The following is a 20,347-nucleotide window of genomic DNA, read 5'->3' on the forward strand; positions in this document are numbered from 1 at the left end:
CACCTATCACTCAGCTATGCTAAAAGAGTAATTATAGATGAGCACTGACAGTATTTAATAGTCTAAAGGTTGCCTTGGCTCACAGCAGCAGCTGGAGGGTACATGACTAAGAGCAGGATCATACAATCACACAAAGCAGCAGTTCACAGTAAGCGATGCTGAGTTCAGAGAACAGCGCGTCACTGTGCCTACAGGAAACTGTCAATATCAGTGGAACTGCTACTGTGCAGTGACAGTGATTGAGCTTAAGCATTTGTGGATGCGTTCCTTGTAGTATACCAAAGACATGTTAACAAATGGAGATGATCTAAATTAGAAGCAGCTCTTGCATGAGAAGGATTTGTTTAATTAAAATAAACTAAACTAAAACTGGTCTAGTCACCACAGTAACTAAAGATTAAGGACACTCAATACCCAATAGAACCTTTTAATATATTTATTTATTCTCGCCTGTAAAATAAGGTATATTTTACATGTTTGCATTTAACATTTTCTAAATAAATGTTTAGTCATGATGGTTGACTAAGAACAGAGATTTGTTGCAATAAGCAAGACAAAATAAATGTTGAATACAATAATTTGTGCAGTAAAAGTACAGAACTGCAAGTTATCGGCCAAAATAGTCATTTCTGCTGGGGCACTCCTTATTGGAGTGCTGAGCAGAAATGTCTTGAGGTGGCGTGTCCTCCCACTCGTTGGCAGCCTCCAGTAAAACGGCTTCATCAATGTCATCGTCTGCATTGAAAGATCTCTGGAACATCTCCATGATGCTTTTCTGCTGAGGATCCTGAACAAATCCAAATAATCAGACTGGATCTACATGCTATGGGCAACACTACACATTATTCATTTACTGTATGTACATGTACCTTAGAGTGGAAACTTGCGTTCTGTGCATTGTCTGAGAGGTTTGACTCAGACAGACCCACTTGTTCCAAAACATTCATTTTTTCCTGGATCATTGGCCTGGATCAGTACATGAATATGTAAATACAGTATACTAGATATGATAAGAGATATTCTACATCAACCAAACCCTGTACAACAAGATAAATATGGGAAGATGTGCTTTTAATAGCTATGATGAGCTCTTATTGTTTCATACAGTACTTCTCTTTGATTGGCATACCACAGGTGATCATCAGCGGTTCCCTTGGCAACCAGGTAGTGAATGTTCACATTGCGGGTTTGTCCAATACGGTGAACTCGATCCTCTGCCTGAATAAGAACCTGTAGAACAAAAAGAAATTATTCTCGTTTAACAAAATGCAGAAAAGGGTTAGGTTTAGATCTACATCTGTAGTTTCTCACTAAATGTTTCCTGTATTCATTCTATTGAGATCCTGCTGCATTCAGGTGCAGGCGGTTCAAATAACACTGGGTAGTCCAGGGTTTATCTCCTTTACGTCTATCATAAACCTACAATCAAAACTATAATAAACTGGGCTACTAATAAATATTGAACTAAAACGTGGAATTCTGTCATGGCATCATCTCATGACTCACCCCAGGGTTCCAGAAAAGCTCAGCAAAGATCACCAGATCCGCAGAGTGCAGGGTCAGACCCATGTTAGCAGCAGTGATGGACAGTACCGCCACACAGGCCTTGGTTGAGAACTGAAACCTCTCACAAAGCTGCTGTCGCTCAGCTGAGGGAGTGGCCCCATCGATACGAATGAAACTGACACTCTGTAGAGAAATAAAAAGCACAGATGATAACTCATTTCAGTGCTCAGATCTGCCCCACACTTGTTCCCTGCAGCTACCAGTGGAATAGAATTGAACTCCTGCAAGTTTCCTTTTACAGTATGTCACTGTCGTACTCTTTTGCATTTGCAGCCTTTTGTACAGCGCAGCACCTGCATATCTTACTCACCTTCTTCCTCAGTTCAGAGGTGATATGATCTAGGACTAACTTATGGTGAGCAAACACTAGAAACTTCTCCCTCCCTGCCTCCAGCATGTCTGTGATGTATTCCCTGTAAGAAAGAATCAGATCTATTTTTTATATTTGAATCTCAGTCATCATCATATTTATGCTACTTCATCTCACTGATAACCAGCATTATAAATGTCCGTACTTACATAATGGCTTGTAGTTTGGCTTCAGCAGTGTAGTTATAAAACACGAGGAGGGCTTCCTTCTCTTCTACTTTCTGAAAGAGAGATGAGGAACAATACATGATACGAAGTGACATCAGATTCTGTAGATTTTATAGGAGTGGCATTACTCTAAGGAGCAATGGGTGCAATTAGCCACAGTGAAGATCAGCAGCTGACTCCTACCAGAAGGCTCACTGAAATAATATACTGTGGGTTGCTTTTAAAGCACTTGAGTAAAAGAAAAACCAAAAAAACAGCGGACTTCTTTAAACTTAACTAGGGTTCAAGCTTTGACTCAAATATTACTGCAACTATCAATCATTTGTAATACCTTTTTAATTAAATCTATTTTGATCAATTATTTAACATTTCTCGTTTCGTGACTGTGGGGTAATTTCTGGCTTACGTTGCGGTGTCCTTTGGCCAAATCCTTGGCAGCAGCCGACAGAGCAGCTTTGGTTCGAGTGTTGATTCCATCTATGGTGATGGTGACAACCTTGCGCTGTTTATCAGGAAGCTGGGAGAGGACATCTGACTTGAGGCGGCGCAGCATTAGACACTCCTCCAGTAACAGCTTCAACTCCCCAAGATTAGAAGAGCCCGAGTAGTCCCAGCCCCAGACATTCTGTGAGTGGATTACAATGAGAACAACGCGAGCATTAGATAACAAAAAAGCAAAGTGAGGGAGCCACTTGAACGTCACAGCTGAACAGACAAGGATCTTCAGACACAAGTCACCTGTTTGGCATCGCAGTAGCGCATCGCAAAGTCGTGGAGGCGAGGGAAGAGTGTAGGTCTCACAGCCAAAATCTGGGTGTAGAGCTCAGCGGGTCGGGACATGGCAGGGGTACCAGATAGAAGAATCACTCTCTTTGCTGCCTGGGGGTGAACAAAGGGTTTCTTTCATGTGTATAAAAAATGTTTAATTCAATGTTTTATAATTTCTGTTTAATTACTCGCATAACTGCACATCTATGCACGTATTAGTTAGCATTAGATTAAAAAAAAAAAAACATTATTGTCTAATGGAATAGATCCCAGCTCCCCATCTGGCTTGAGGTCTACCTGACTGCTAAGTTTATGTAAATCTGTTCCTAAGGTTTTTATGATTTATGAGTCATTTTGCCTGAAAACTCTGAAACATCATAAAATCCAATTTCTGAAGTAGATTTTCACAAAACACATTTTTTCTTCCAGTGAAAACAGCTTTGAACAGCTTCTTGTAGGTATTGTTTGAATATTTTGTGACTTCCTGCTGAGAGCCAAGCAACAACACACAACATGTAAACATTATTACTTTTGGCATAGACAAGAAAAATGAGTAGTCTAATAAGTATTTAGATAAGTGAGGGAGAAGAAAAGCACCTTCAACAGAGGCAGCGCTGCTTTACAACGAGCAGTCTTGATGTTCTTCAGAAAGTGAGACTCATCCTGCATAGAAGAAGACGCTTTACAACATCTCTGCCTTTAAAAGGGCTAAAAGGATTGCTCAATTTTACGTTTCATAAATAAAACAATGATTCATAAATAAAACAATGATTAACCACGAAACTGACCATGATGAGGACCCCGAAGGTGTTTCCTTGCTGCTGCTTGTCCATCCTACTCAGCAGGTCATAGCTGATGATGTTGACCGAACCAGAACACAGATTGTCTTTAGCCTTAACGACCACGTTGATGCTGTCAGGCCTGAGGGAAGGGAGCCAGCGTCTAAAGGCCTGTAGGCACAGAGACTTAATCACTTAATGACACTGTATTTAACACACTTGTCAAAAACATCTTGTTAATCACTGCCATTAATAATTCATTTAACGTGTACTAATGTTTCCATTTGTGGTGTAAACATGTCCACGGTCAAAGCCCTCACATGCTCTCCGGTCATCTGTCAACCTGGCTTAAACCCTCTTTGTTGGAACTTCCATGGTCTGAATGTGATTTGGTCAAATGCACAGTGATGAACAGCCCAGTCAGACAGAATAAGCGTCCTTTAATGGGACAACATGCTGTGACTAAACTGTGCTCTGTGATTACATCTCCTGATTACAGCTGTATTTGATCCATGGTGTCTATTTAGAGAGCCTCTCATGCCTTTTCAATACACAGAAGGCCCAGTCAGGCTCGTCTAAAAAGGTTCTGCCTGTTAATGCTGCCGCGTAGAATAAATGGCATGAAGCTCAACACACACACACAAACTTTGTGGGTAATGTGTACCTCTGTACCGTCTGCTATACAAAACTAACAAAAAACTATATGCTATTGCTATATTCTAACATGTAGGGCAGATCTTCTGTCAAGAGTTCTCTTAAGCTCTTATGAGGCTGCTGGCTGACTTAGTGCACATGATATAATGCTATTAAAAAGAATGTTTTTACCTCAGCCCAGGTGAAGCGCACAGAGGAAGGAGCCACCACCAGTAAAGGCCACTCATTCCTGTAGTATGCTGCTATGCAGATGGCCTGTACGGTTTTCCCCAGGCCCATGTCATCAGCCAGGAGGAGGCGGCCTTGTTTAGACAATGCAAAACTACAGAGACAGAAAAAAGTGGCAGTCTATATGTTTGACTTTTTATAATAATCTATTAATTTGGCTAAGAGTAAGCAAATTTTAGATGATTAGCAATTTTAATATAGCGAATGATTGTTTAAGTTTTCCACAAAGGGCACTAATGGCTGTCAAGAGGCACCTACTTGACCCCCTCCTTCTGAAAGGGCATGAGGCTGCGGGTGAGAGAGGGGTCGATGCTGGAAAGGTCTGCCTCAGGGACCTCTAAAGACCTGGCTTCAGTCCCATCAAACCTGGCAGAGAAAGCCTGGATTACTGCCCTGGGCAGAGGCTCCACCTCTACTGCTGCTATCCCACCGAGTAGATCCACTGGGTATGGAACACAACACGGTCAGACAAGATGGCAAGTGTAACAGAGACAAACTCAAAAATCAACCAGCTAAATGAAATAACTGACTGAGACTCTTGTAGTCCTCAAGGGAAAAGCTCCACTTTCTTGTTCTAATATCTGAAAGACAAACAAAATATGACACATATATATTACTGCATCGGATGCCATACCACACAAATACAACATAATTGCACAAAGGTGATATGAATCAGAAGAAGTCACTGTTACCATAGTTTTTTGTTGGCATTTGCTTGAATGCGGCGATGACATCGACATGATAACCAATGTCCACCTCAAACCTATTTGGAGACACCAGGATGCACTGGCCCTGCAGGTTGGCCCCAGGATTCTGCCAGCCGTTACACAGCTTCAGCAGAGCTGCAAGAGCCACACCGTCCTGAGCTCGACTGGAGGCCGATGCATTGTCTACTGCTTCCATGCCCTCCAGAGGCCTCAAAGACACAGACGCGATGGAGGCGGCCTGCACCACTGCAGCACAGGGTCAAGACAACAGGTGATGCCGAAGCATCCCAGGTGACCAACACTGTTATGCCTCCATATTTAGGAGGACATAAGAGAATTTGGTGTTTACATACTTAGCTCCTGATAGTCCATCAAGCTAAAGTTCCACATCTTTGTAGCAGGGTCTATAATGGAGTACAAAAATGATAATTAACCCCACAGTAGATAAACTGAGATGAAAAAAAACAGGAACTTACTAACTACTGACAATTTTTGGTGCATTTGGTGTGACTCTGAAAATGCTTAAAATCACGTTGAGGTTGAATTTATAATTATAAACATTTTAATAAAAGGTCTCCCATTTTAATTTATTTCTTCTTGTATTTCAATGCGTCTACTGGTGTTACTTGAAAATATGTTGTGGATGAAAGGGGGTCAGCTGCAACACACTGAAGCTAAACTGAGAAACGCTCACCATAGTTTTTGGAGGGAATCGATTTGAAAACAGCAATAAGCTCTGCATGGTAGCCCACTTCCACTCTGAAGCGGTCGTCCGTGTGGGGGACGCATCTTCCTCTGACTGAGACAGCAGGCTTTTTTGCAGGTGCTGCATTTGAATCAGAGGCGCTGGGGAGCCGCTGTGATGCTACAGAACTATGGGTGTGTTTATTCGTCGTTGGCTTGTAAAATGATCCGACGCCAGAGCTGCTGGGGACTGGGCTTGTCTTGGGCAGGGATGGGTTCCCACCAAAGCTTCCTCCACCTGAGGGGACAGGGCTGTGTGTGTGCTGGCCTTTACCCTGAGGGAGTGGTTGGATTACTTGTATCTAGAAAAATTATAATACAAAATATTGCAAACGCTTCAAGTAACGTTCGCCCCAACAGTACTATTTAAAAAGATATCCATCAATCTCACCTGTCTGGAAGCAGAACTACACTGTTTGCTCTGACCGACTTGGTTGCAGGAGAGCTGCTGATGCTTTATTCCATGGTTTTGCTTCAGGAAACTCTGTGTGTTTTTGATGAAGGGTGGAGCAGACTGCTGCGGTGCAAACACGGAGATGGAGGTGCCTCCAGCATGTGCAACTGTAGCAACGCCCCGTTTATGTGGCTGTAGCTCCGCAGAGGTAGCGTTGCTGTTGCTGGCAGTCTGTCCTAGTCTTTGAGCTCTCCTCTCTAAAGCTTTCCGACGATTCTCCTCGATCTTCCGCTGTTGCTCCTCAGTCAGCTGATTAGGCATGGCCCACTTTGCTGGACGTTACCAGCTAAAGCTAACTAGCACGAGCCAACACTACCATCAGTCAGACTTTGAGCTAGCCAGTATTCGCGGTTTCCTGTAAACACGTGAGGTACGAAGACCCATTAGAAGGTTTAAAACGAGCACGACGTCGAACCTTTGAGGACTAACTAACGTATTGCACTGTGGCTTTCACTGTAATTGGGACCAGCTAACGTTAGCCTGTGCGTCCACAGTAAAACTTAACAGCATCATTTTTTTGCAGCTTAAGCGCAGTGGTGAACAAGAGCGTGCATCAAGTTAAAGAAGACGGTAAAAGTGTGAAAAAAAATACGAACAACGAAAGAAAAAACGTCAAATTAACTTCAACTTGCTGGCGTTGGACATATCTGCCGCACAGGAAGTGACGTAGGAAAACAAGCTGGCACGTGGAGGTGGCGCATACGGGTCTTCGTCTTTGTCTTTTATATCTTCTTCATTCTGTCAAGTGCTTTTAAAGTCTCAAGCTTATATTAAACTTAAACAATACTTTTTATTAGTTACATGTGCGTCATATACATACATCAGTAAAATAAGTTTTTTTAAAGCTTCTTCTCTTCCTCTCCTATTTCTTCTTCTTCTGCTTTTTCTTCTTCCTCTTCGGTTTTAATGGTGAATGACAATAAGTCAAAAACGCAGCATCGCCCCTTATTGGATCGTCGAGCAGTAGTAGAAAAACATCTTTTTTCTGGTGTTAAGATTCTTTCTGATTCATTTATACTTTGAATACATTATGCACATTTTTGAATAAAACAATCCGTTTATTGCTCCAATTACCAGTTAGCAGGATTTAAGGTAATTTTCATTTACCTATAGTATAGCATTTGAAGTACTTGTTAATTCATTCTGAACAATTAATAAAATAAATTTGAATGATTTATTACTAGATTCCTTTATGTACAGAATCTCTTTACACTGTGATATTGCTTCGTTCCCTTTAGGAGATTGTGGACATGTTTCTTTCATTTGGAGACCAGACAATTAATCAAGTCATCTGCCGAGTTAGTTCCAGGCTGGTTGCTTTGAGTTAATGAGGTTCTGTGGTGGCTTCCTAATTTGAGTCTGGTCTGCGATCTCTCCTTCTCCTTCCGTCGGCTGATCATTTTAAACCTATTTATATTTGTGTTGCGCAAAATGACCCTGTTTAGCTGAGTAGCTGCAAATTATTTGTTTGCCTCGTGTAGCCTGATAATTAAATGGTTTAATTATCGATAATTGGCGTACAGCCTCCAACTTAATTTCCTGTCAGCTCGTCCAATGAGGAGCAGGGAAGAGCTCCTCCTTTGTAAAAAAAAATACTAGAAAGAAAGAAAACCCACGCGATCACTTTTAACTTAATGCCTCTTCGTACGTTGATGGATGTCGGACTTAAAACGAGCAATTAACCATTTTGCTTTGCATTCGTCTCAGTCTACACTTGTAGTAAACTGGTTGGCTGCTTGCATCACTGTGCGGTGGTGACGTGTGGCGTCTGGGAGCTGTCCCAGGAATCATGGAGCTGAAGCTGCAGCACCAGTTCAGCAGCCAATGATCACAGGAGAATCTGGGGCTTCGGATCCTTTCACCCAGAGCAGGACGGTCCGATAATCGTGTTGGATTTTACCGGAATGATGTAAACCCCTCAGTTTGTTCCTCGGATATGGAAATGCGATCATTTGGGATGTAGGATTGAAGCAGACTTGGCAGCGACCTGCAGTCTGGTTGTATATCTGTGAGGTAAAAAAAAAGAAACTGTGAATCGGATGGAAATCGGTGAAGCTGCCCAGGTAAGACAGATTTCGCCGTCGTTTGACTAATTTGACTTGATTTGCTTTACAATTTTCAATAAACCTGTACAACAACCGGAGCGCGGCTGATTTTAAACGCGGGTTTCCTTGTTGCTGGAATATTTTAATGTTAAGATTTAGCGCCGGCGATTTGTTTTGTAGTGCATTTCAGTCCATTGGCCAAAGGCGGACTTGGTGTTTGGTTTGTGCCCTCATCGTGAATCTGGAAAGAGAAGCCTGTCTGGATAGTTTATGTTGCACGGAGCAGACAGTCTATTAGGACCACGAAGCGACACTGGGCACTGAGTGCAGGGGCCATCGCCTTATTACTTGAATGCATGTTCATATCAATCTAACATTTGACTTTCCTCTTTTAGATGTTCAATTTATTGAACTTGATGGCTTTAGACACTTGTTTGCGTCCATGGGATTTATTTGCCTTTTGGATTTACATCCTCGTGGGAACCCAATAAAGACGTCCAGTTTGAATAGAAGGAAACTATAAGGGTGCTTTAAACCAACAGACGCTGTAGAGGACACCACTGCATCCAGCATCCCGCCTCACGACATATGAAGAACCGTTGCTGATGACGGGGACACGCACAGTACACGCTGTTTTCCTCCAGCGCCTCAACGCGGTGCTGTGAGTTCGTGGCCGGAGCGCGCCCGATGCTGCGCCGCCAGAAATGCTGAAGAGCCGCTGCTGCGTCCTGCTCGGCGACCTGAGGGTGCTCCTGCTCGGGCCACCGGCACCGGCCACCCCGCTGCCCCAGCTGACCCCCATGAGCGGCCCGGCCAGCGAAAGCCACGAGGCAGGCGCGACTGTCCACGACAACAACAACACGCTGACGCGGAGCCACCAGCGCGCCGGGGACCGGAGCGGCCCGCCGGCGGCGGGGGCCGCGGGGACGCCGGGGCCCGGGACGGGGACGGGGACCGGCTGGGTGGACGCCGCGGAGCTGTCGGCGGCGCTGCGCGGCTGCAGCAGCTCCTCCGATGACTGCTCCAAGAGCAAGCTGGAGGAGAGGTTCTCCCTCACCAGCTACACGGAGAGCGGCTTCAGGACGCCGGTGTGCAGGATCTGCTTCCAAGGACCAGAGCATGTGAGTCAATGAAAGATACATATGTTTGGATATTAAGAGTGAAACAGAAGAGAAATCCTGGTATTGATTAGAATCAATAATCCCACCAGCTTGTCCCCACAGAGAGCACAGGGTTAATTGAGGACCTGGCCATTGTTGCCCACTAGTGTCTAGAGCCCAGAGCTGGAGCTGAACCATCCTCCATCCCTGCAGCTCCAGAACACAGCTATGACTGGTAGGGAGGCAATGAAAGCAGCTTCCCCCACGGTTGACAACTGCGATGCAGTAACAAGTCATTAAAGAAAAACACCCAGAATTCATCCCGAGACGCTAGATGCTTGAAAAAGAATCAAATAATGCATTTCACCCCACTGGAAACAGGGTAAAAATAACAGGTGGGAAGCCTTGAAGTTAATCACTGTGCGCCTCTGCCTGTGGGGCCACATTGATGATAATGTCACGCTACATCAATCAGACCAAGAAAAATGTGGCAGAAAACGGCCGAAGTGTGCCGCAATAAATAATATTAAATTATAACAGAGAGGGAGACACTTAGCCATTTGCCGACACATTAGTTGCACTGTTTGACAGAGCCACTGAGACCACGCTGACGAATATGTCACACCTCGCTTGTAATGGAGGTGGGGAAGGTATGAAAAAAACGCTGGGGCAACATAAGTGATGTGTGAAGCATAACTTTCTGTCCCACAGGCCTCGCGCGCGTTCTGATCCCGCTACACAAAAGCAGCAGCTTTACTGTATCACTTCCTGGCCATCGCACCGCGTGCGGCCTCTAATCTTCGCGTAACGCGCAGCCACTAATTACTCCAACGGCGATTTGGTGATTTGGACTTTCCACGCTATCGTCCAGCTCATCTCATTTCCCGGAGACTCTGCGCTTGATCCCACGCCGCCCTGTCGTCATGCGACGTCTTGTCCATCGCTTCCTTCCCCGTCCCGTCACCTCCACCGTCGGTCGGGGCCAAGTCCAGATACGGATCTGCCCAGGTGTAAATGGGTCCGAGGAGAATGCGGCTGGCTTTGAACAGAGGCGAGCGGGCGGCCCGTGTGTCACTGCGTGATGCGCGCGGCGGCCGCATCACTTATCCTCTGTTCTCCCGTAGCCTCGAGGACGTCACATACACCAGTGCATGCAGGATCTGATTTGACAATCCACCTCCGAAACACTTCCGTCCCCAAGGCTGAGATGCTCAAGACAGAGTAAAGAAGGAGCGGGAGATATAGCTTTTCCTCAAGTGTCCCACTAGGAAGCGGCCTTGAGTGTCTGACAAAGGCAACATTTTGAAAAATGGCTGCAGTCTGACTTCATATGACACGGAACAATGTAATAGGTCTGTGCAGCCTAATTCATGTTGAGGTCCCTTAGTGATTTATAACCAGAGGGCTGCTGTTCACTTGGACTTTTATACCTCCGGTTCCTTTTGTGCAGCTCAATTAATGTATTTTAATCAGGCAATATGTTCCGATAAGGTACAGGTTAGAGGGAGGCATTAATCCAGCCTGCTGGTGCTTAGCGCTCGATTTTGACCTTGACACTTGAAAGTCATGTAGAGTAGTAATATTAAAAGGGACGGCTAATTAGAAAGACACCAAGAAGCCTCATTAAATATTTGTGGGTGTGGAGAATCCAAGGTGCCACAGTGTGAGCGTGTGCTTCATGGCCACTGCTTGTTGTGGATGTGACCACACAGGCCCTGTCGCGTTCGGAGGCTTTGCTGAAGCCTATAGACGGGAGCATAAAGCTAAAATATGAACCTCCTCCTGCTTTTATGCAGTCGCTTCATAAGGCTCATTAACTGTCACCGGAGGCCTGATGGCTTCTGTAAACTAAGCGTAAGTGAGACGTCGCCCAGCATATGCTTTACGAGCCGCCGTTCCAGGTAAATAGATTTGAAATCATACGACGTTCGATTTCATTTCTCACAGATTTCGCTTGTTTTCCCTTTCACTTGTTGAATATTTGGAAGCGCGTTTCCTCTTAAAGAAATGCCTGTGGCCTGGATGTAATTGGCTATTGTAAAACTGCTTTCATTTGGTCTGTGGGAGTTATTATGTGTTATTCTGTGGGAGCCCATTATACCAAAATGTCCCTTTTGTCTGGAGTTAATGGAGTTCCCTCGCATTGATTCCATACCCTTAAGAAACACAAAAACTCGTCACTAATTGGGTTTCATGTCGTTATGTATGTTGGGAGAAGATGCAGTTTTGGGAGGAGCACATACGGTTCGCAGCCAAAGCTAGATTTTGTATTTTTAACACATTGTTTTACTAGTAATCAATAAACAAAAGGACATTTAGTATCACTTCATGTTTGCGTGGGCTTTAATGCCACATTTGTTACTGGTGCTTCTTGCTCGCTCTCCAGCCTCAGTTGTACTGGAGTGATCCAGGCCCCGGTTCTTGGCTGCAATCGGGCCAGTCACAGTGAGCGGTCCGAGTCCCACTGGACACGGCAGAAGTGTTCTGGTGCCGCTGCCAACACACTCCCACCCCGGCCATCTGTGGACGGGCCTTTTCTTCTCCATCCATCTCCCTCCTCCCCGGCCGTCAGCGCCGTCGATGACGCGGCGGCGGCGAGTCGTTTGAAAACCCACCGAGTTCTGCGTCTCACCAGTCCCCGTTCCGCGTTCACGGGAGACGAGGACGGCGAGCGCTGAATACCAACTACGCTGTATCTGGGCTTCGGATCGGGGCGCCTCCGCTTAGAGAGGCGGGGAACTTTCTTACCACTCAAACACTTGGCTAATTTATTTTTGTTCAGTCCCACTGGGGGGTGTGAGCTTCTTAAGGTGCAGGTCAGAGCCTGAAAAGGATCGCAGGATTACATCTTTTGGGTCGTCATCTATATCCACTATGACAAGACTACTGATATATTTTCAGGAGCTCAGGGCCCAGGGTGAATTTGGTCCTAAGGCTGAATGCAGCTCAAGAATAATAGTTATCATTGTGGCCGAGCTGCTAAGTGAAATCTTTACCTCATCATACCTGGTGAATTTGCATTTTAGCTTATGAATTTCATAGCCTTCAGTAGAAATGAAATCAGGTGAAAACAGAGGGGAGAATGCTTAATAAGCAGCATACGTTCCAGTAATGTGTGTGTGTGTGTGTGTGTGTGTGTGTGTGTGTGTGTGTGTGTGTGTGTGTGTGTGTGTGTGTGTGTGTCTGCGGGAACTGTTTACCTCCAGTGCAGGATTGCTGGGCTTTGACTAATCCTCCACTTCTCAGTAGTACAAGTAATCAAGCATGTTTTCTTTCTAAATGTGCAAGGCGGCGCTTTGGTTCCACACCTGAACTCAAAGCTCAAAGATAATCAATAAGCCTGGACAAAGAAATGTGAATGTACAGACTATATACGTGGGATAATGTGCAGTATGTGAAAGGGCTGCGTGCAGGGAGAGAGGTGCCAGCGGGGGAAAGGATCCTCCTCCAAGGCTCTCGTCTTGTATTTTTTAAGCGTTTTAGCAATTTTCTGTTTTTGTACTTTGCATTTCATAAAACTCTGAAAATGTGCCTCGGGTCACACCCGTACAGCTCTTTATTTCGCTGCATTCTTTCAGTAAACTGCACAGATCCACTGGAAGCCTGTTGTCCTTCCTGCAGGGGGAGCTCCTGAGCCCGTGCCGGTGCAGTGGCTCGGTCCGCTGCACCCACCAGCCCTGCCTAATCAAGTGGATCAGCGAGAGAGGCTGCTGGGCGTGCGAGCTCTGCTACTACAAATATCAGGTCATCGCCATCAGCACCAAGAACCCGCTACAGGTGAGACGCAGGTATCGCTGCAGCGTCAGCGTCAGCGCCGGCTCATTTGACTGACTTCTGGATAGTGAGTGTTTGGAATCACTTCTTTTGCAGTGGCAGGCCATCTCCCTGACCGTGATAGAGAAGGTGCAGATCGCGGCGGCCATCTTGGGCTCCCTCTTCCTGATGGCCAGCATCTCCTGGCTGGTGTGGTCGTCGTTCAGCCCGTCGGCCCGCTGGCAGCGCCAGGATCTGCTCTTCCAGATCTGCTACGGCATGTACGGCTTCATGGACGTCGTCTGCATCGGTGAGCTGCTGCAGGACACCTAGTGCCGACTTTTTAATTGTGCTCCCTCCTTCCAGGGGAGGAAGGTTCTTATTACGGTGTGTGGCCTGCTCCTATTATTCCAGGTGCATTATGCATTCAGCAGGCAGCAGCAAACATAATGTCACAGCCGTGTAAATACCCACCGGCGGTGAGGATGCTACAGTCGACGCTATTGACATTCAGTGCAGTTCATCTAAAGTACAGTATATAGTCAACAACTTTAAATCAATGGATGTATGTATCATATACACAGCTTTACTAATATCTTTGTAATGCTACTACATTAAACCTACCCAGATGTTCAATCAAGACATAGTTTAAAGTCTATTAAAGGCTCGTAACTGCCACCTGAATTAGCTGTGTGTGTCCAAATTGAAATGTGAAGCATCCACTCACTCCTCCCCCACCCCCCCCCCCCCACCCCGACGGCCCTCGTGCTTCGGGCGGCCGGGTGACGGCATCGACGCGTTGGGAAACAGGGAACTGCCTCGGCAGCAAACAGCGATATAAGAGGAAGGGGAGATTGATTGTCTCCGGTTTGGTGGCGAGGATTGACTGCGGAGGGAGTCATTAACTCTGCACTTCTCAGAGATTATCCTGTCACCTGGCCGACTTTAAAAGAGCAGAGAGCCCTCGTCCACCGAGTGGGAAAAGACACAGCGCTGAGAGGAGGGACGGGGGGGTTGTTAGTGAACGCGTCCAGGCCACACAAAGGGCGACATCACTGTGGTTATTGCATTATGCTTCAGTGATTATAAATAAAGTGCTAATATAAATATGTTACCAATCACGCTACTGTATTTCATGAGCCAGTGAAGCAAATTAATATCTCTTGTTTCAGATTAAAATTCTAGACGTACTCCGTTCACGGAACTGGGATCAATAAGAAATTTTCAACTGTGATAAGATGTTATCGAACCCCCGAGACCAGATGCACAGAACAGATTGCTTTTACTAACTTACATCTGAAAAGCGGGCGAGCGGTGCTGTGTCACAAGTTGTGCCGCGTCCACGGTTCTTCTAAGAAATAAAGATCTTATCTCAGGGTTATGGAGCAATACTTTAAAGACGAGTTGTTTTGTTCTCCTGCTCCCACGTCTAATACTTTGCTTCAGCGCCGTGGATCTGCCCCCGCAGACATCTATATCGCGACGTGGTGCCATTAAACCCGCGGCCGGACGGTGACACTGTCTAATTGACGCTCTGATCTCCACAGCGCTAATTGTCCACGAGGGACCCTCCGTGTTCCGCATCTTCCACCGCTGGCAGGCCGTGAACCAGCAGTGGAAGGTCCTGAACTATGACAAGTCCATGGACAGCGAGGACCTGAAGGACGCCGCCGCGGACAGGACTCAGGCTCAGCCCGGCCAGGGCTTCCAGACTGGGCTGGGCGCGTCCGCGTCCACGTCCTCGCTGATGGCGGTGGCCTCCACGGCCGCCGGCTCCGCCTCCGTCGCCGCGGCGACGCCCGCCGGCGGGCCGGAGCCCAACGGGGCCGCGGCGGCGCCCGACCAGCACTGTCCCTACAGCATCCTCCACCTCCTCAGCCACCTGAGGCAGCCGGAGCCCCGCGGGCCGGCCGGCAGCGGCACGCGGGAGCTGGTCATGAGAGTCACCACGGTCTGAGGAGTGTGTTTGAGGCCTTATCCCGCGCGGAGCGACGAATGAACCCGCGGACCGTCGGGGGAAGAGACGGTCTGATGCAACTGCACTGGACTCAGACAATGTCCTTGTTTGTTTGGAAATACGTCCTTGATGTCCTTACATGGATTGAATAAAAGTCAAAGTTGTTTGTTTGTTCTGTTGTTTGTTTGGAGATTTGTTGCCTGCGTCCGCTCTTGATGCTCGCTGAGGTCATGTGATGTGATGTGATGTGATGTGGATGGGGAGTCTAGGACCTGATGCCAGGAACAATATGGAGCATTAACATTTTTATAAATCTCACTTTAATTTAAATAGGTTTAATGCACTCATACAAAAATTCAGGTCTTTTAAGGTGTCATTTTATGACATATCTGAATACATGAAGAGTAAAGCAGTTATTAAAAAGCATTTGCTCTTTCTGGAGCAACCTTTGTCTGAAGCCCCCCCCCCCCCAATATTTTTAACAATGCATCTGAACAAAGAGAACGCTGTAGTAAAACACTCATCTGCTGTAGTTTGCTTAAATGCGTCCGCTCGTGTCTCCACCCATGAAGACGCGTCTCTGCTCCAAAGCGTTGGGGAGCCGCTCACACTCAATTAGGCCCGTATCTATGTTCACAATTGGCTCCCAAAGCCAGTGATTTCCCATCTCCTGCCTCTCAGATGCAGACATGTGCTTTCATATTTCTTCACAGAGGTCTTGGACCAGGGAGGGGAGAGACCCGGGTTCAGAACAGGCTCGCGGTCGAGCTTGGGTTTGTTAATGCTCCCCATTTCCCCATAATTTGAACAGACTGTGACTGCGATGCTCCTCGATGGAGACGGCGCGTTATTATTTGGCTGCAGTCTCCTAAAACCATTCTGACGCTAACATTATCCATTACGAGCAAAAAAGCCAAAGTTGATCTTAGCGCGACACCGTTTCTAAAAGCTCTGCCTCCGAAGTCGTTGAGCTAATGAACTCCACAATAAAATGCATCATTAGTTTAAATGAACACTATGATTTGCTTCTTTCTATTTCCCCAGACTTTGCAGTGCGACGGTGCCTAGAAGTGACCTTGTTGTATCAATATGACACAGACAAACGTGTCATTGCTGAATGGGAGGATAAAGTAGAGCACACGTAATCACGCAGCTGCCAACAGGCATCATACGACACATCACCTTCTTTGTATCTGCTTAGAATTCATCTCCCTTCCCCCGAATGTGCTGTTTACTTCCCTGCTACACTGAGTTATAATCAAATGGCAGAAGTACAGTATCTGCGGAGGTATACTCTGATTTTCTGCTGAATTATTTAAGCCATGAACCGCTGATATCAATGGGTGGGAGCTGCTCTATAGCAGCTGCTCGCAAAGATCCGGGAGGTTGCGGAGAGTTCACCAGGAATCTGCCTTTTCGGTCCTGTTCGCGCCTTGTCTCGTCGGATTCTCACGCTCACGAGTGGAGCTCTGATGGAAGTCAACAAGAGAAAAAACAAACCAGATGTAAAAACAATGTATCACCCGAGAGTTTGTTTTTTCAAGAATAGTACTCTGTGAATGTCTTCATATGGAACTGTTGCCTTTCGCACATTATGAGACGCGCGTCTCCTAAACATCCTGCATCCTGTTCCCACACAGTCTAACAGCACCAGCAACGCCTGCATACGTGCAATAGTCACTCAAGATCAATTTTTAAAATGTGTTTTGGACCCATCTCAACTAACTGTTCACATTTAGTCCCTGAATAACCTCCACGCTAATCTCCCGCCTCAAATAATTGTGTTTTTAGCATAAAACGAGTCAAAATTGAATCCAAAGCAGGGCGGCTATGGGAGATTTTGGAATCATAACAGATGTAACATCTTTCACAAAAACCCATCAATCTGTCCAATTTTAAAGCTTTTAACATTCCTAACATTTCAGCTTAATCAAATAATTGAGGCACTTTGCGCGGAGCATGTGTGAAATTCACATGAGCGAGTGATTTCCGGCGCCTCGGCTTTCTCCTGCTCGGTATACAGCGTAATAAAGCCATTGTACGTATTGCTTTCATCTGCAGAAAATTGACCCAAAAAGGATTTCTGCCGACTGTATAGAACACTGAACCTTTGAAACGGAGTAAATTGCACACAGCTAATGTGCTATTCAAGCAGGTCATCCGAAGTCATCTGACTCACACTGTCAGAAGGCGATGCGCAATCACTCCCTGCAACTTCTGCTACCTCTGAAAATGAAAAGGAGCGTTTTGAAGAGCTGCTCTTTTTTTTGTGGAGGTGAGATGAAATGACAGGTTTTATACGGCACCGAGGGTCAGTGACAATGGCCGCAGCTATTACAGGACAGGCTTCAACACTTATGGTCGGATCCGGCCTCTTTTCAATGCAGAGATGCGCTGCTGTTCTGGTTCTGATCTGCCCACAGTGATTGCATGATGCTGCGTTCAAGGACTGGGTCGGTCAACGCAGACGGACGCGCCAGCTTCGCTCAGCTAATCAGCGCGTGCTTGTGCTGTGAGGAGACGTCTACAAACACAGGAGGCCCAGAAGCTGCAAATTCACACCCAGGGACGTGGTGTTAGATGACAAGGACGAACCACGGAGCCACCGCCAGCGCTTCATCTTCAGGGGCACTCGCTCCAATCATTGCTCTATGTGTAATCGTTCATTACGTTAGAATGGATTTTTAACAAGCGTCAAAAAATTGGAAAAGGCTGTGAAGACATTCTGTTCCTCAGCTGTCAGGAGTGATCATCAGCAATAGAAAGGATTCTCCCTGACGTGTTCATGCAGCTTGTGTTCTCCCCCTGGTGGCTCATACGCGTACTGGGAACTTGGTCGATTTCTGTGCATTACACGCAGTAGATGGAAACTATTCATAAGAGGACGCAGGATCACCGACAGTCATTGACATTATATAAAAACACAAAGCAACTTCAAATATGTGCAGAACCCTATAACGCAGAAAAATAATACTTGTTTTAACTCACCTTGACAGCTTTTAGCAAGTTTTATTAGTGTCAATAATGTGAAAGTGAAGTGCATTTATATTAAACCCCACTAAAGAAAACATCCATAATATCAGACCTTGGCAGAGATAAAAGAATAAACCACTGAATTTATTGCTATTATTTAAACCTGTATTAGTGGTTTTGTGGTTCTTTTACTTGCAAAACACTCAAGGGTCATAAATACTTAATGTAGCTGATATTTGATACTTGCTCCCATGATGCACAGCTTATCTACCTGTAAATGTTGCTCCGCATGCAGCAGGCATTTAAAAGTGAGAGGAGAAAGACTCTCAGGCTGCTGCTTCCCTCCTAATCGCTCACTTGCTCACTCAGCATCTCTTTAGAAAGCGCACCACACACACACACACACACACACACACACACACACACACACACACACACACACACACACACACACACACACACACACTTAGGTGCTCGATAATCAGCTGCAACACTCCGCGAGCAGGTCACTGGCAGTATCACTGCATTTCTCTAATTGAACCCCTGATGAGAGACTTACTGAGCTCAGAGCTTTGAAGGTCGATACGCACACAGCCGTGTATGCGCAAGATCATCACACAGTGTCTATTGCAGATGTCAGGGTGTGTGTGTGTGTGTGTGTGTGTGTGTGTGTGTGTGTGTGTGCCTGCGACCTGATTAAAAGCCATCCCTCAAACTAGGACACACGCCACTACGTGTCCAATCCCAAAAGTGCAGTTTTTCTATGTTTTCTGTTGAACATGACTTCCTTGTTTTGTCTTGGAGCCATTTTAAATATCATTTCTACAGCGTGTAGATTTTTTTTGCCTCTGTTAAATCAAAGTGCTGTACGGTTATTCCAGACTGCACTGCTTGTTTTTTTACACCCTTTTAATTAACATTCCAAATTTTTTTTTCCATTAGTGTTTCATTTTATTTGTTGAGATCTGTTTTTTCATGTAGGAGCAGCTGTATCATCACAGACATGTGTGTCATACGTTAAGAATTAGCAAAACAAACAGTTTCTGTTAGGTTCAGTTTTCTCATCGTTTATCTACTATCCTTAAACGCTCTCAGTGACTCAATGACTCACAACATGCAATAACCACTGTTGATTGTGACACAGCGAGCTGCAGTTTATATTCTTCATTTGTTTATTTTTTGGAAATAACTAATTAAAGGCTCCAGCCCCCCCGCGACCCCACATACGAGATTAGGTGGTAGAAGATGGATGGATGGATGGACTATATTTAAAATTGTATAGAATTTTTTTTATGTCACAAGGAAACAAAGACGAAGTCAGACCACATTTAATTCCTTGGTTGTCCTGAGCAAACTTGGCCATTAAAGCTGATGCTGATTCTAATTCTAATTTTCTCGTCTCCAAGCTTGTGGCTACCCAACACTTCATACTGTATTTTTAAAAAGCTTCACTGTTTCAGTCTTAACTTAAACAAAACTCGAGGAAACTGCAACTACACGATCATAGACGGTGGTCCCACCAATGACTGTGTTCCTCAAATGAATGAATAATTACAGCAGCAATCTGTGTCTGCACATCCCCGCTCTTAATGCCTCCCACTGGGAAAGCAGAGCTGATTCATCTCTATGGCGAGAGTCCTTGATCGGCTCCACAGCCAGGATGCACCTCTCATAAAGTTTTCACCAGAGCATATCTCACAGCGCTGCGAGCTTATAAATACTAAAGTTAAATGAAGCATGAAGTTCCATTCATCAGAGCCACTGAGTGACCTCGGCTCCGTTACTGCAGAGAGGACACATCTTCGTCCTTGGTTCATTAAAAAAATGAATAAAATCGCAGAGGCATGAAAAGACGGGCAGGTCTGTAATAATCCATCTGCATAGTCTGAAAAGAAGAAGTCCTTCGAAAGACGATGGGGAATGATTTTATGTCTTACGGCAGTTGGAACTGAGCTCATTCAGTGTCATCATACAAGCCACATACGGTATATAGGCTAATAAACAGTCAGACGAGCAAAGAAGTGCTAGAAAATCATTAAAGACGTAGTCATGTTTGACTTTAACAAATAAAATCATCCCATT

The 20,347-nt window shown here is 45.6% G+C and overlaps 2 protein-coding genes across 4 annotated transcripts; one reads left to right on the top strand and one right to left on the bottom strand.

Annotated features, from left to right (window-relative positions):
- Window positions 1-421: 421 nt before the first annotated feature.
- smarcal1 (SWI/SNF related, matrix associated, actin dependent regulator of chromatin, subfamily a-like 1) lies at window positions 422-7,250 on the bottom strand. Of its 2 annotated transcripts, none has more exons than XM_029136720.3 (17): window positions 6,375-7,250; window positions 5,934-6,258; window positions 5,593-5,643; window positions 5,225-5,485; window positions 5,063-5,113; window positions 4,791-4,974; window positions 4,476-4,626; window positions 3,660-3,821; window positions 3,469-3,534; window positions 2,842-2,982; window positions 2,510-2,728; window positions 2,086-2,156; window positions 1,877-1,979; window positions 1,507-1,689; window positions 1,130-1,230; window positions 870-966; window positions 422-787 (listed from the first exon to the last, which is right to left on the bottom strand). In XM_029136720.3, exons 1-17 carry the CDS (start codon window positions 6,696-6,698, stop codon window positions 608-610), a joined length of 2,670 nt encoding a protein of 889 aa, XP_028992553.1. In that variant the 5' UTR covers window positions 6,699-7,250; the 3' UTR covers window positions 422-607. The 2 variants fall into 2 exon arrangements, with proteins under 2 accessions (XP_028992553.1, XP_028992552.1); XM_029136719.3 differs by having other exon boundaries at window positions 5,934-6,285; window positions 6,375-7,244.
- Window positions 7,251-7,849: 599 nt separating this feature from the next.
- marchf4b (membrane associated ring-CH-type finger 4b) lies at window positions 7,850-15,463 on the top strand. 2 transcript variants are annotated; one of them, XM_029136722.3, is made up of 5 exons: window positions 7,850-8,500; window positions 8,878-9,603; window positions 13,204-13,359; window positions 13,453-13,645; window positions 14,883-15,463. In XM_029136722.3, exons 2-5 carry the CDS (start codon window positions 9,187-9,189, stop codon window positions 15,290-15,292), a joined length of 1,176 nt encoding a protein of 391 aa, XP_028992555.1. In that variant the 5' UTR covers window positions 7,850-8,500; window positions 8,878-9,186; the 3' UTR covers window positions 15,293-15,463. The 2 variants fall into 2 exon arrangements, with proteins under 2 accessions (XP_028992555.1, XP_028992556.1); XM_029136723.3 differs by having other exon boundaries at window positions 9,025-9,603.
- The last annotated feature ends 4,884 nt before the right edge of the window (window positions 15,464-20,347 follow it).

The sequence above is a fragment of the Betta splendens genome, chromosome 21 (assembly GCF_900634795.4).
Source record: "Betta splendens chromosome 21, fBetSpl5.4, whole genome shotgun sequence".
NCBI classification, from domain to species: Eukaryota; Metazoa; Chordata; class Actinopteri; order Anabantiformes; family Osphronemidae; genus Betta; species Betta splendens.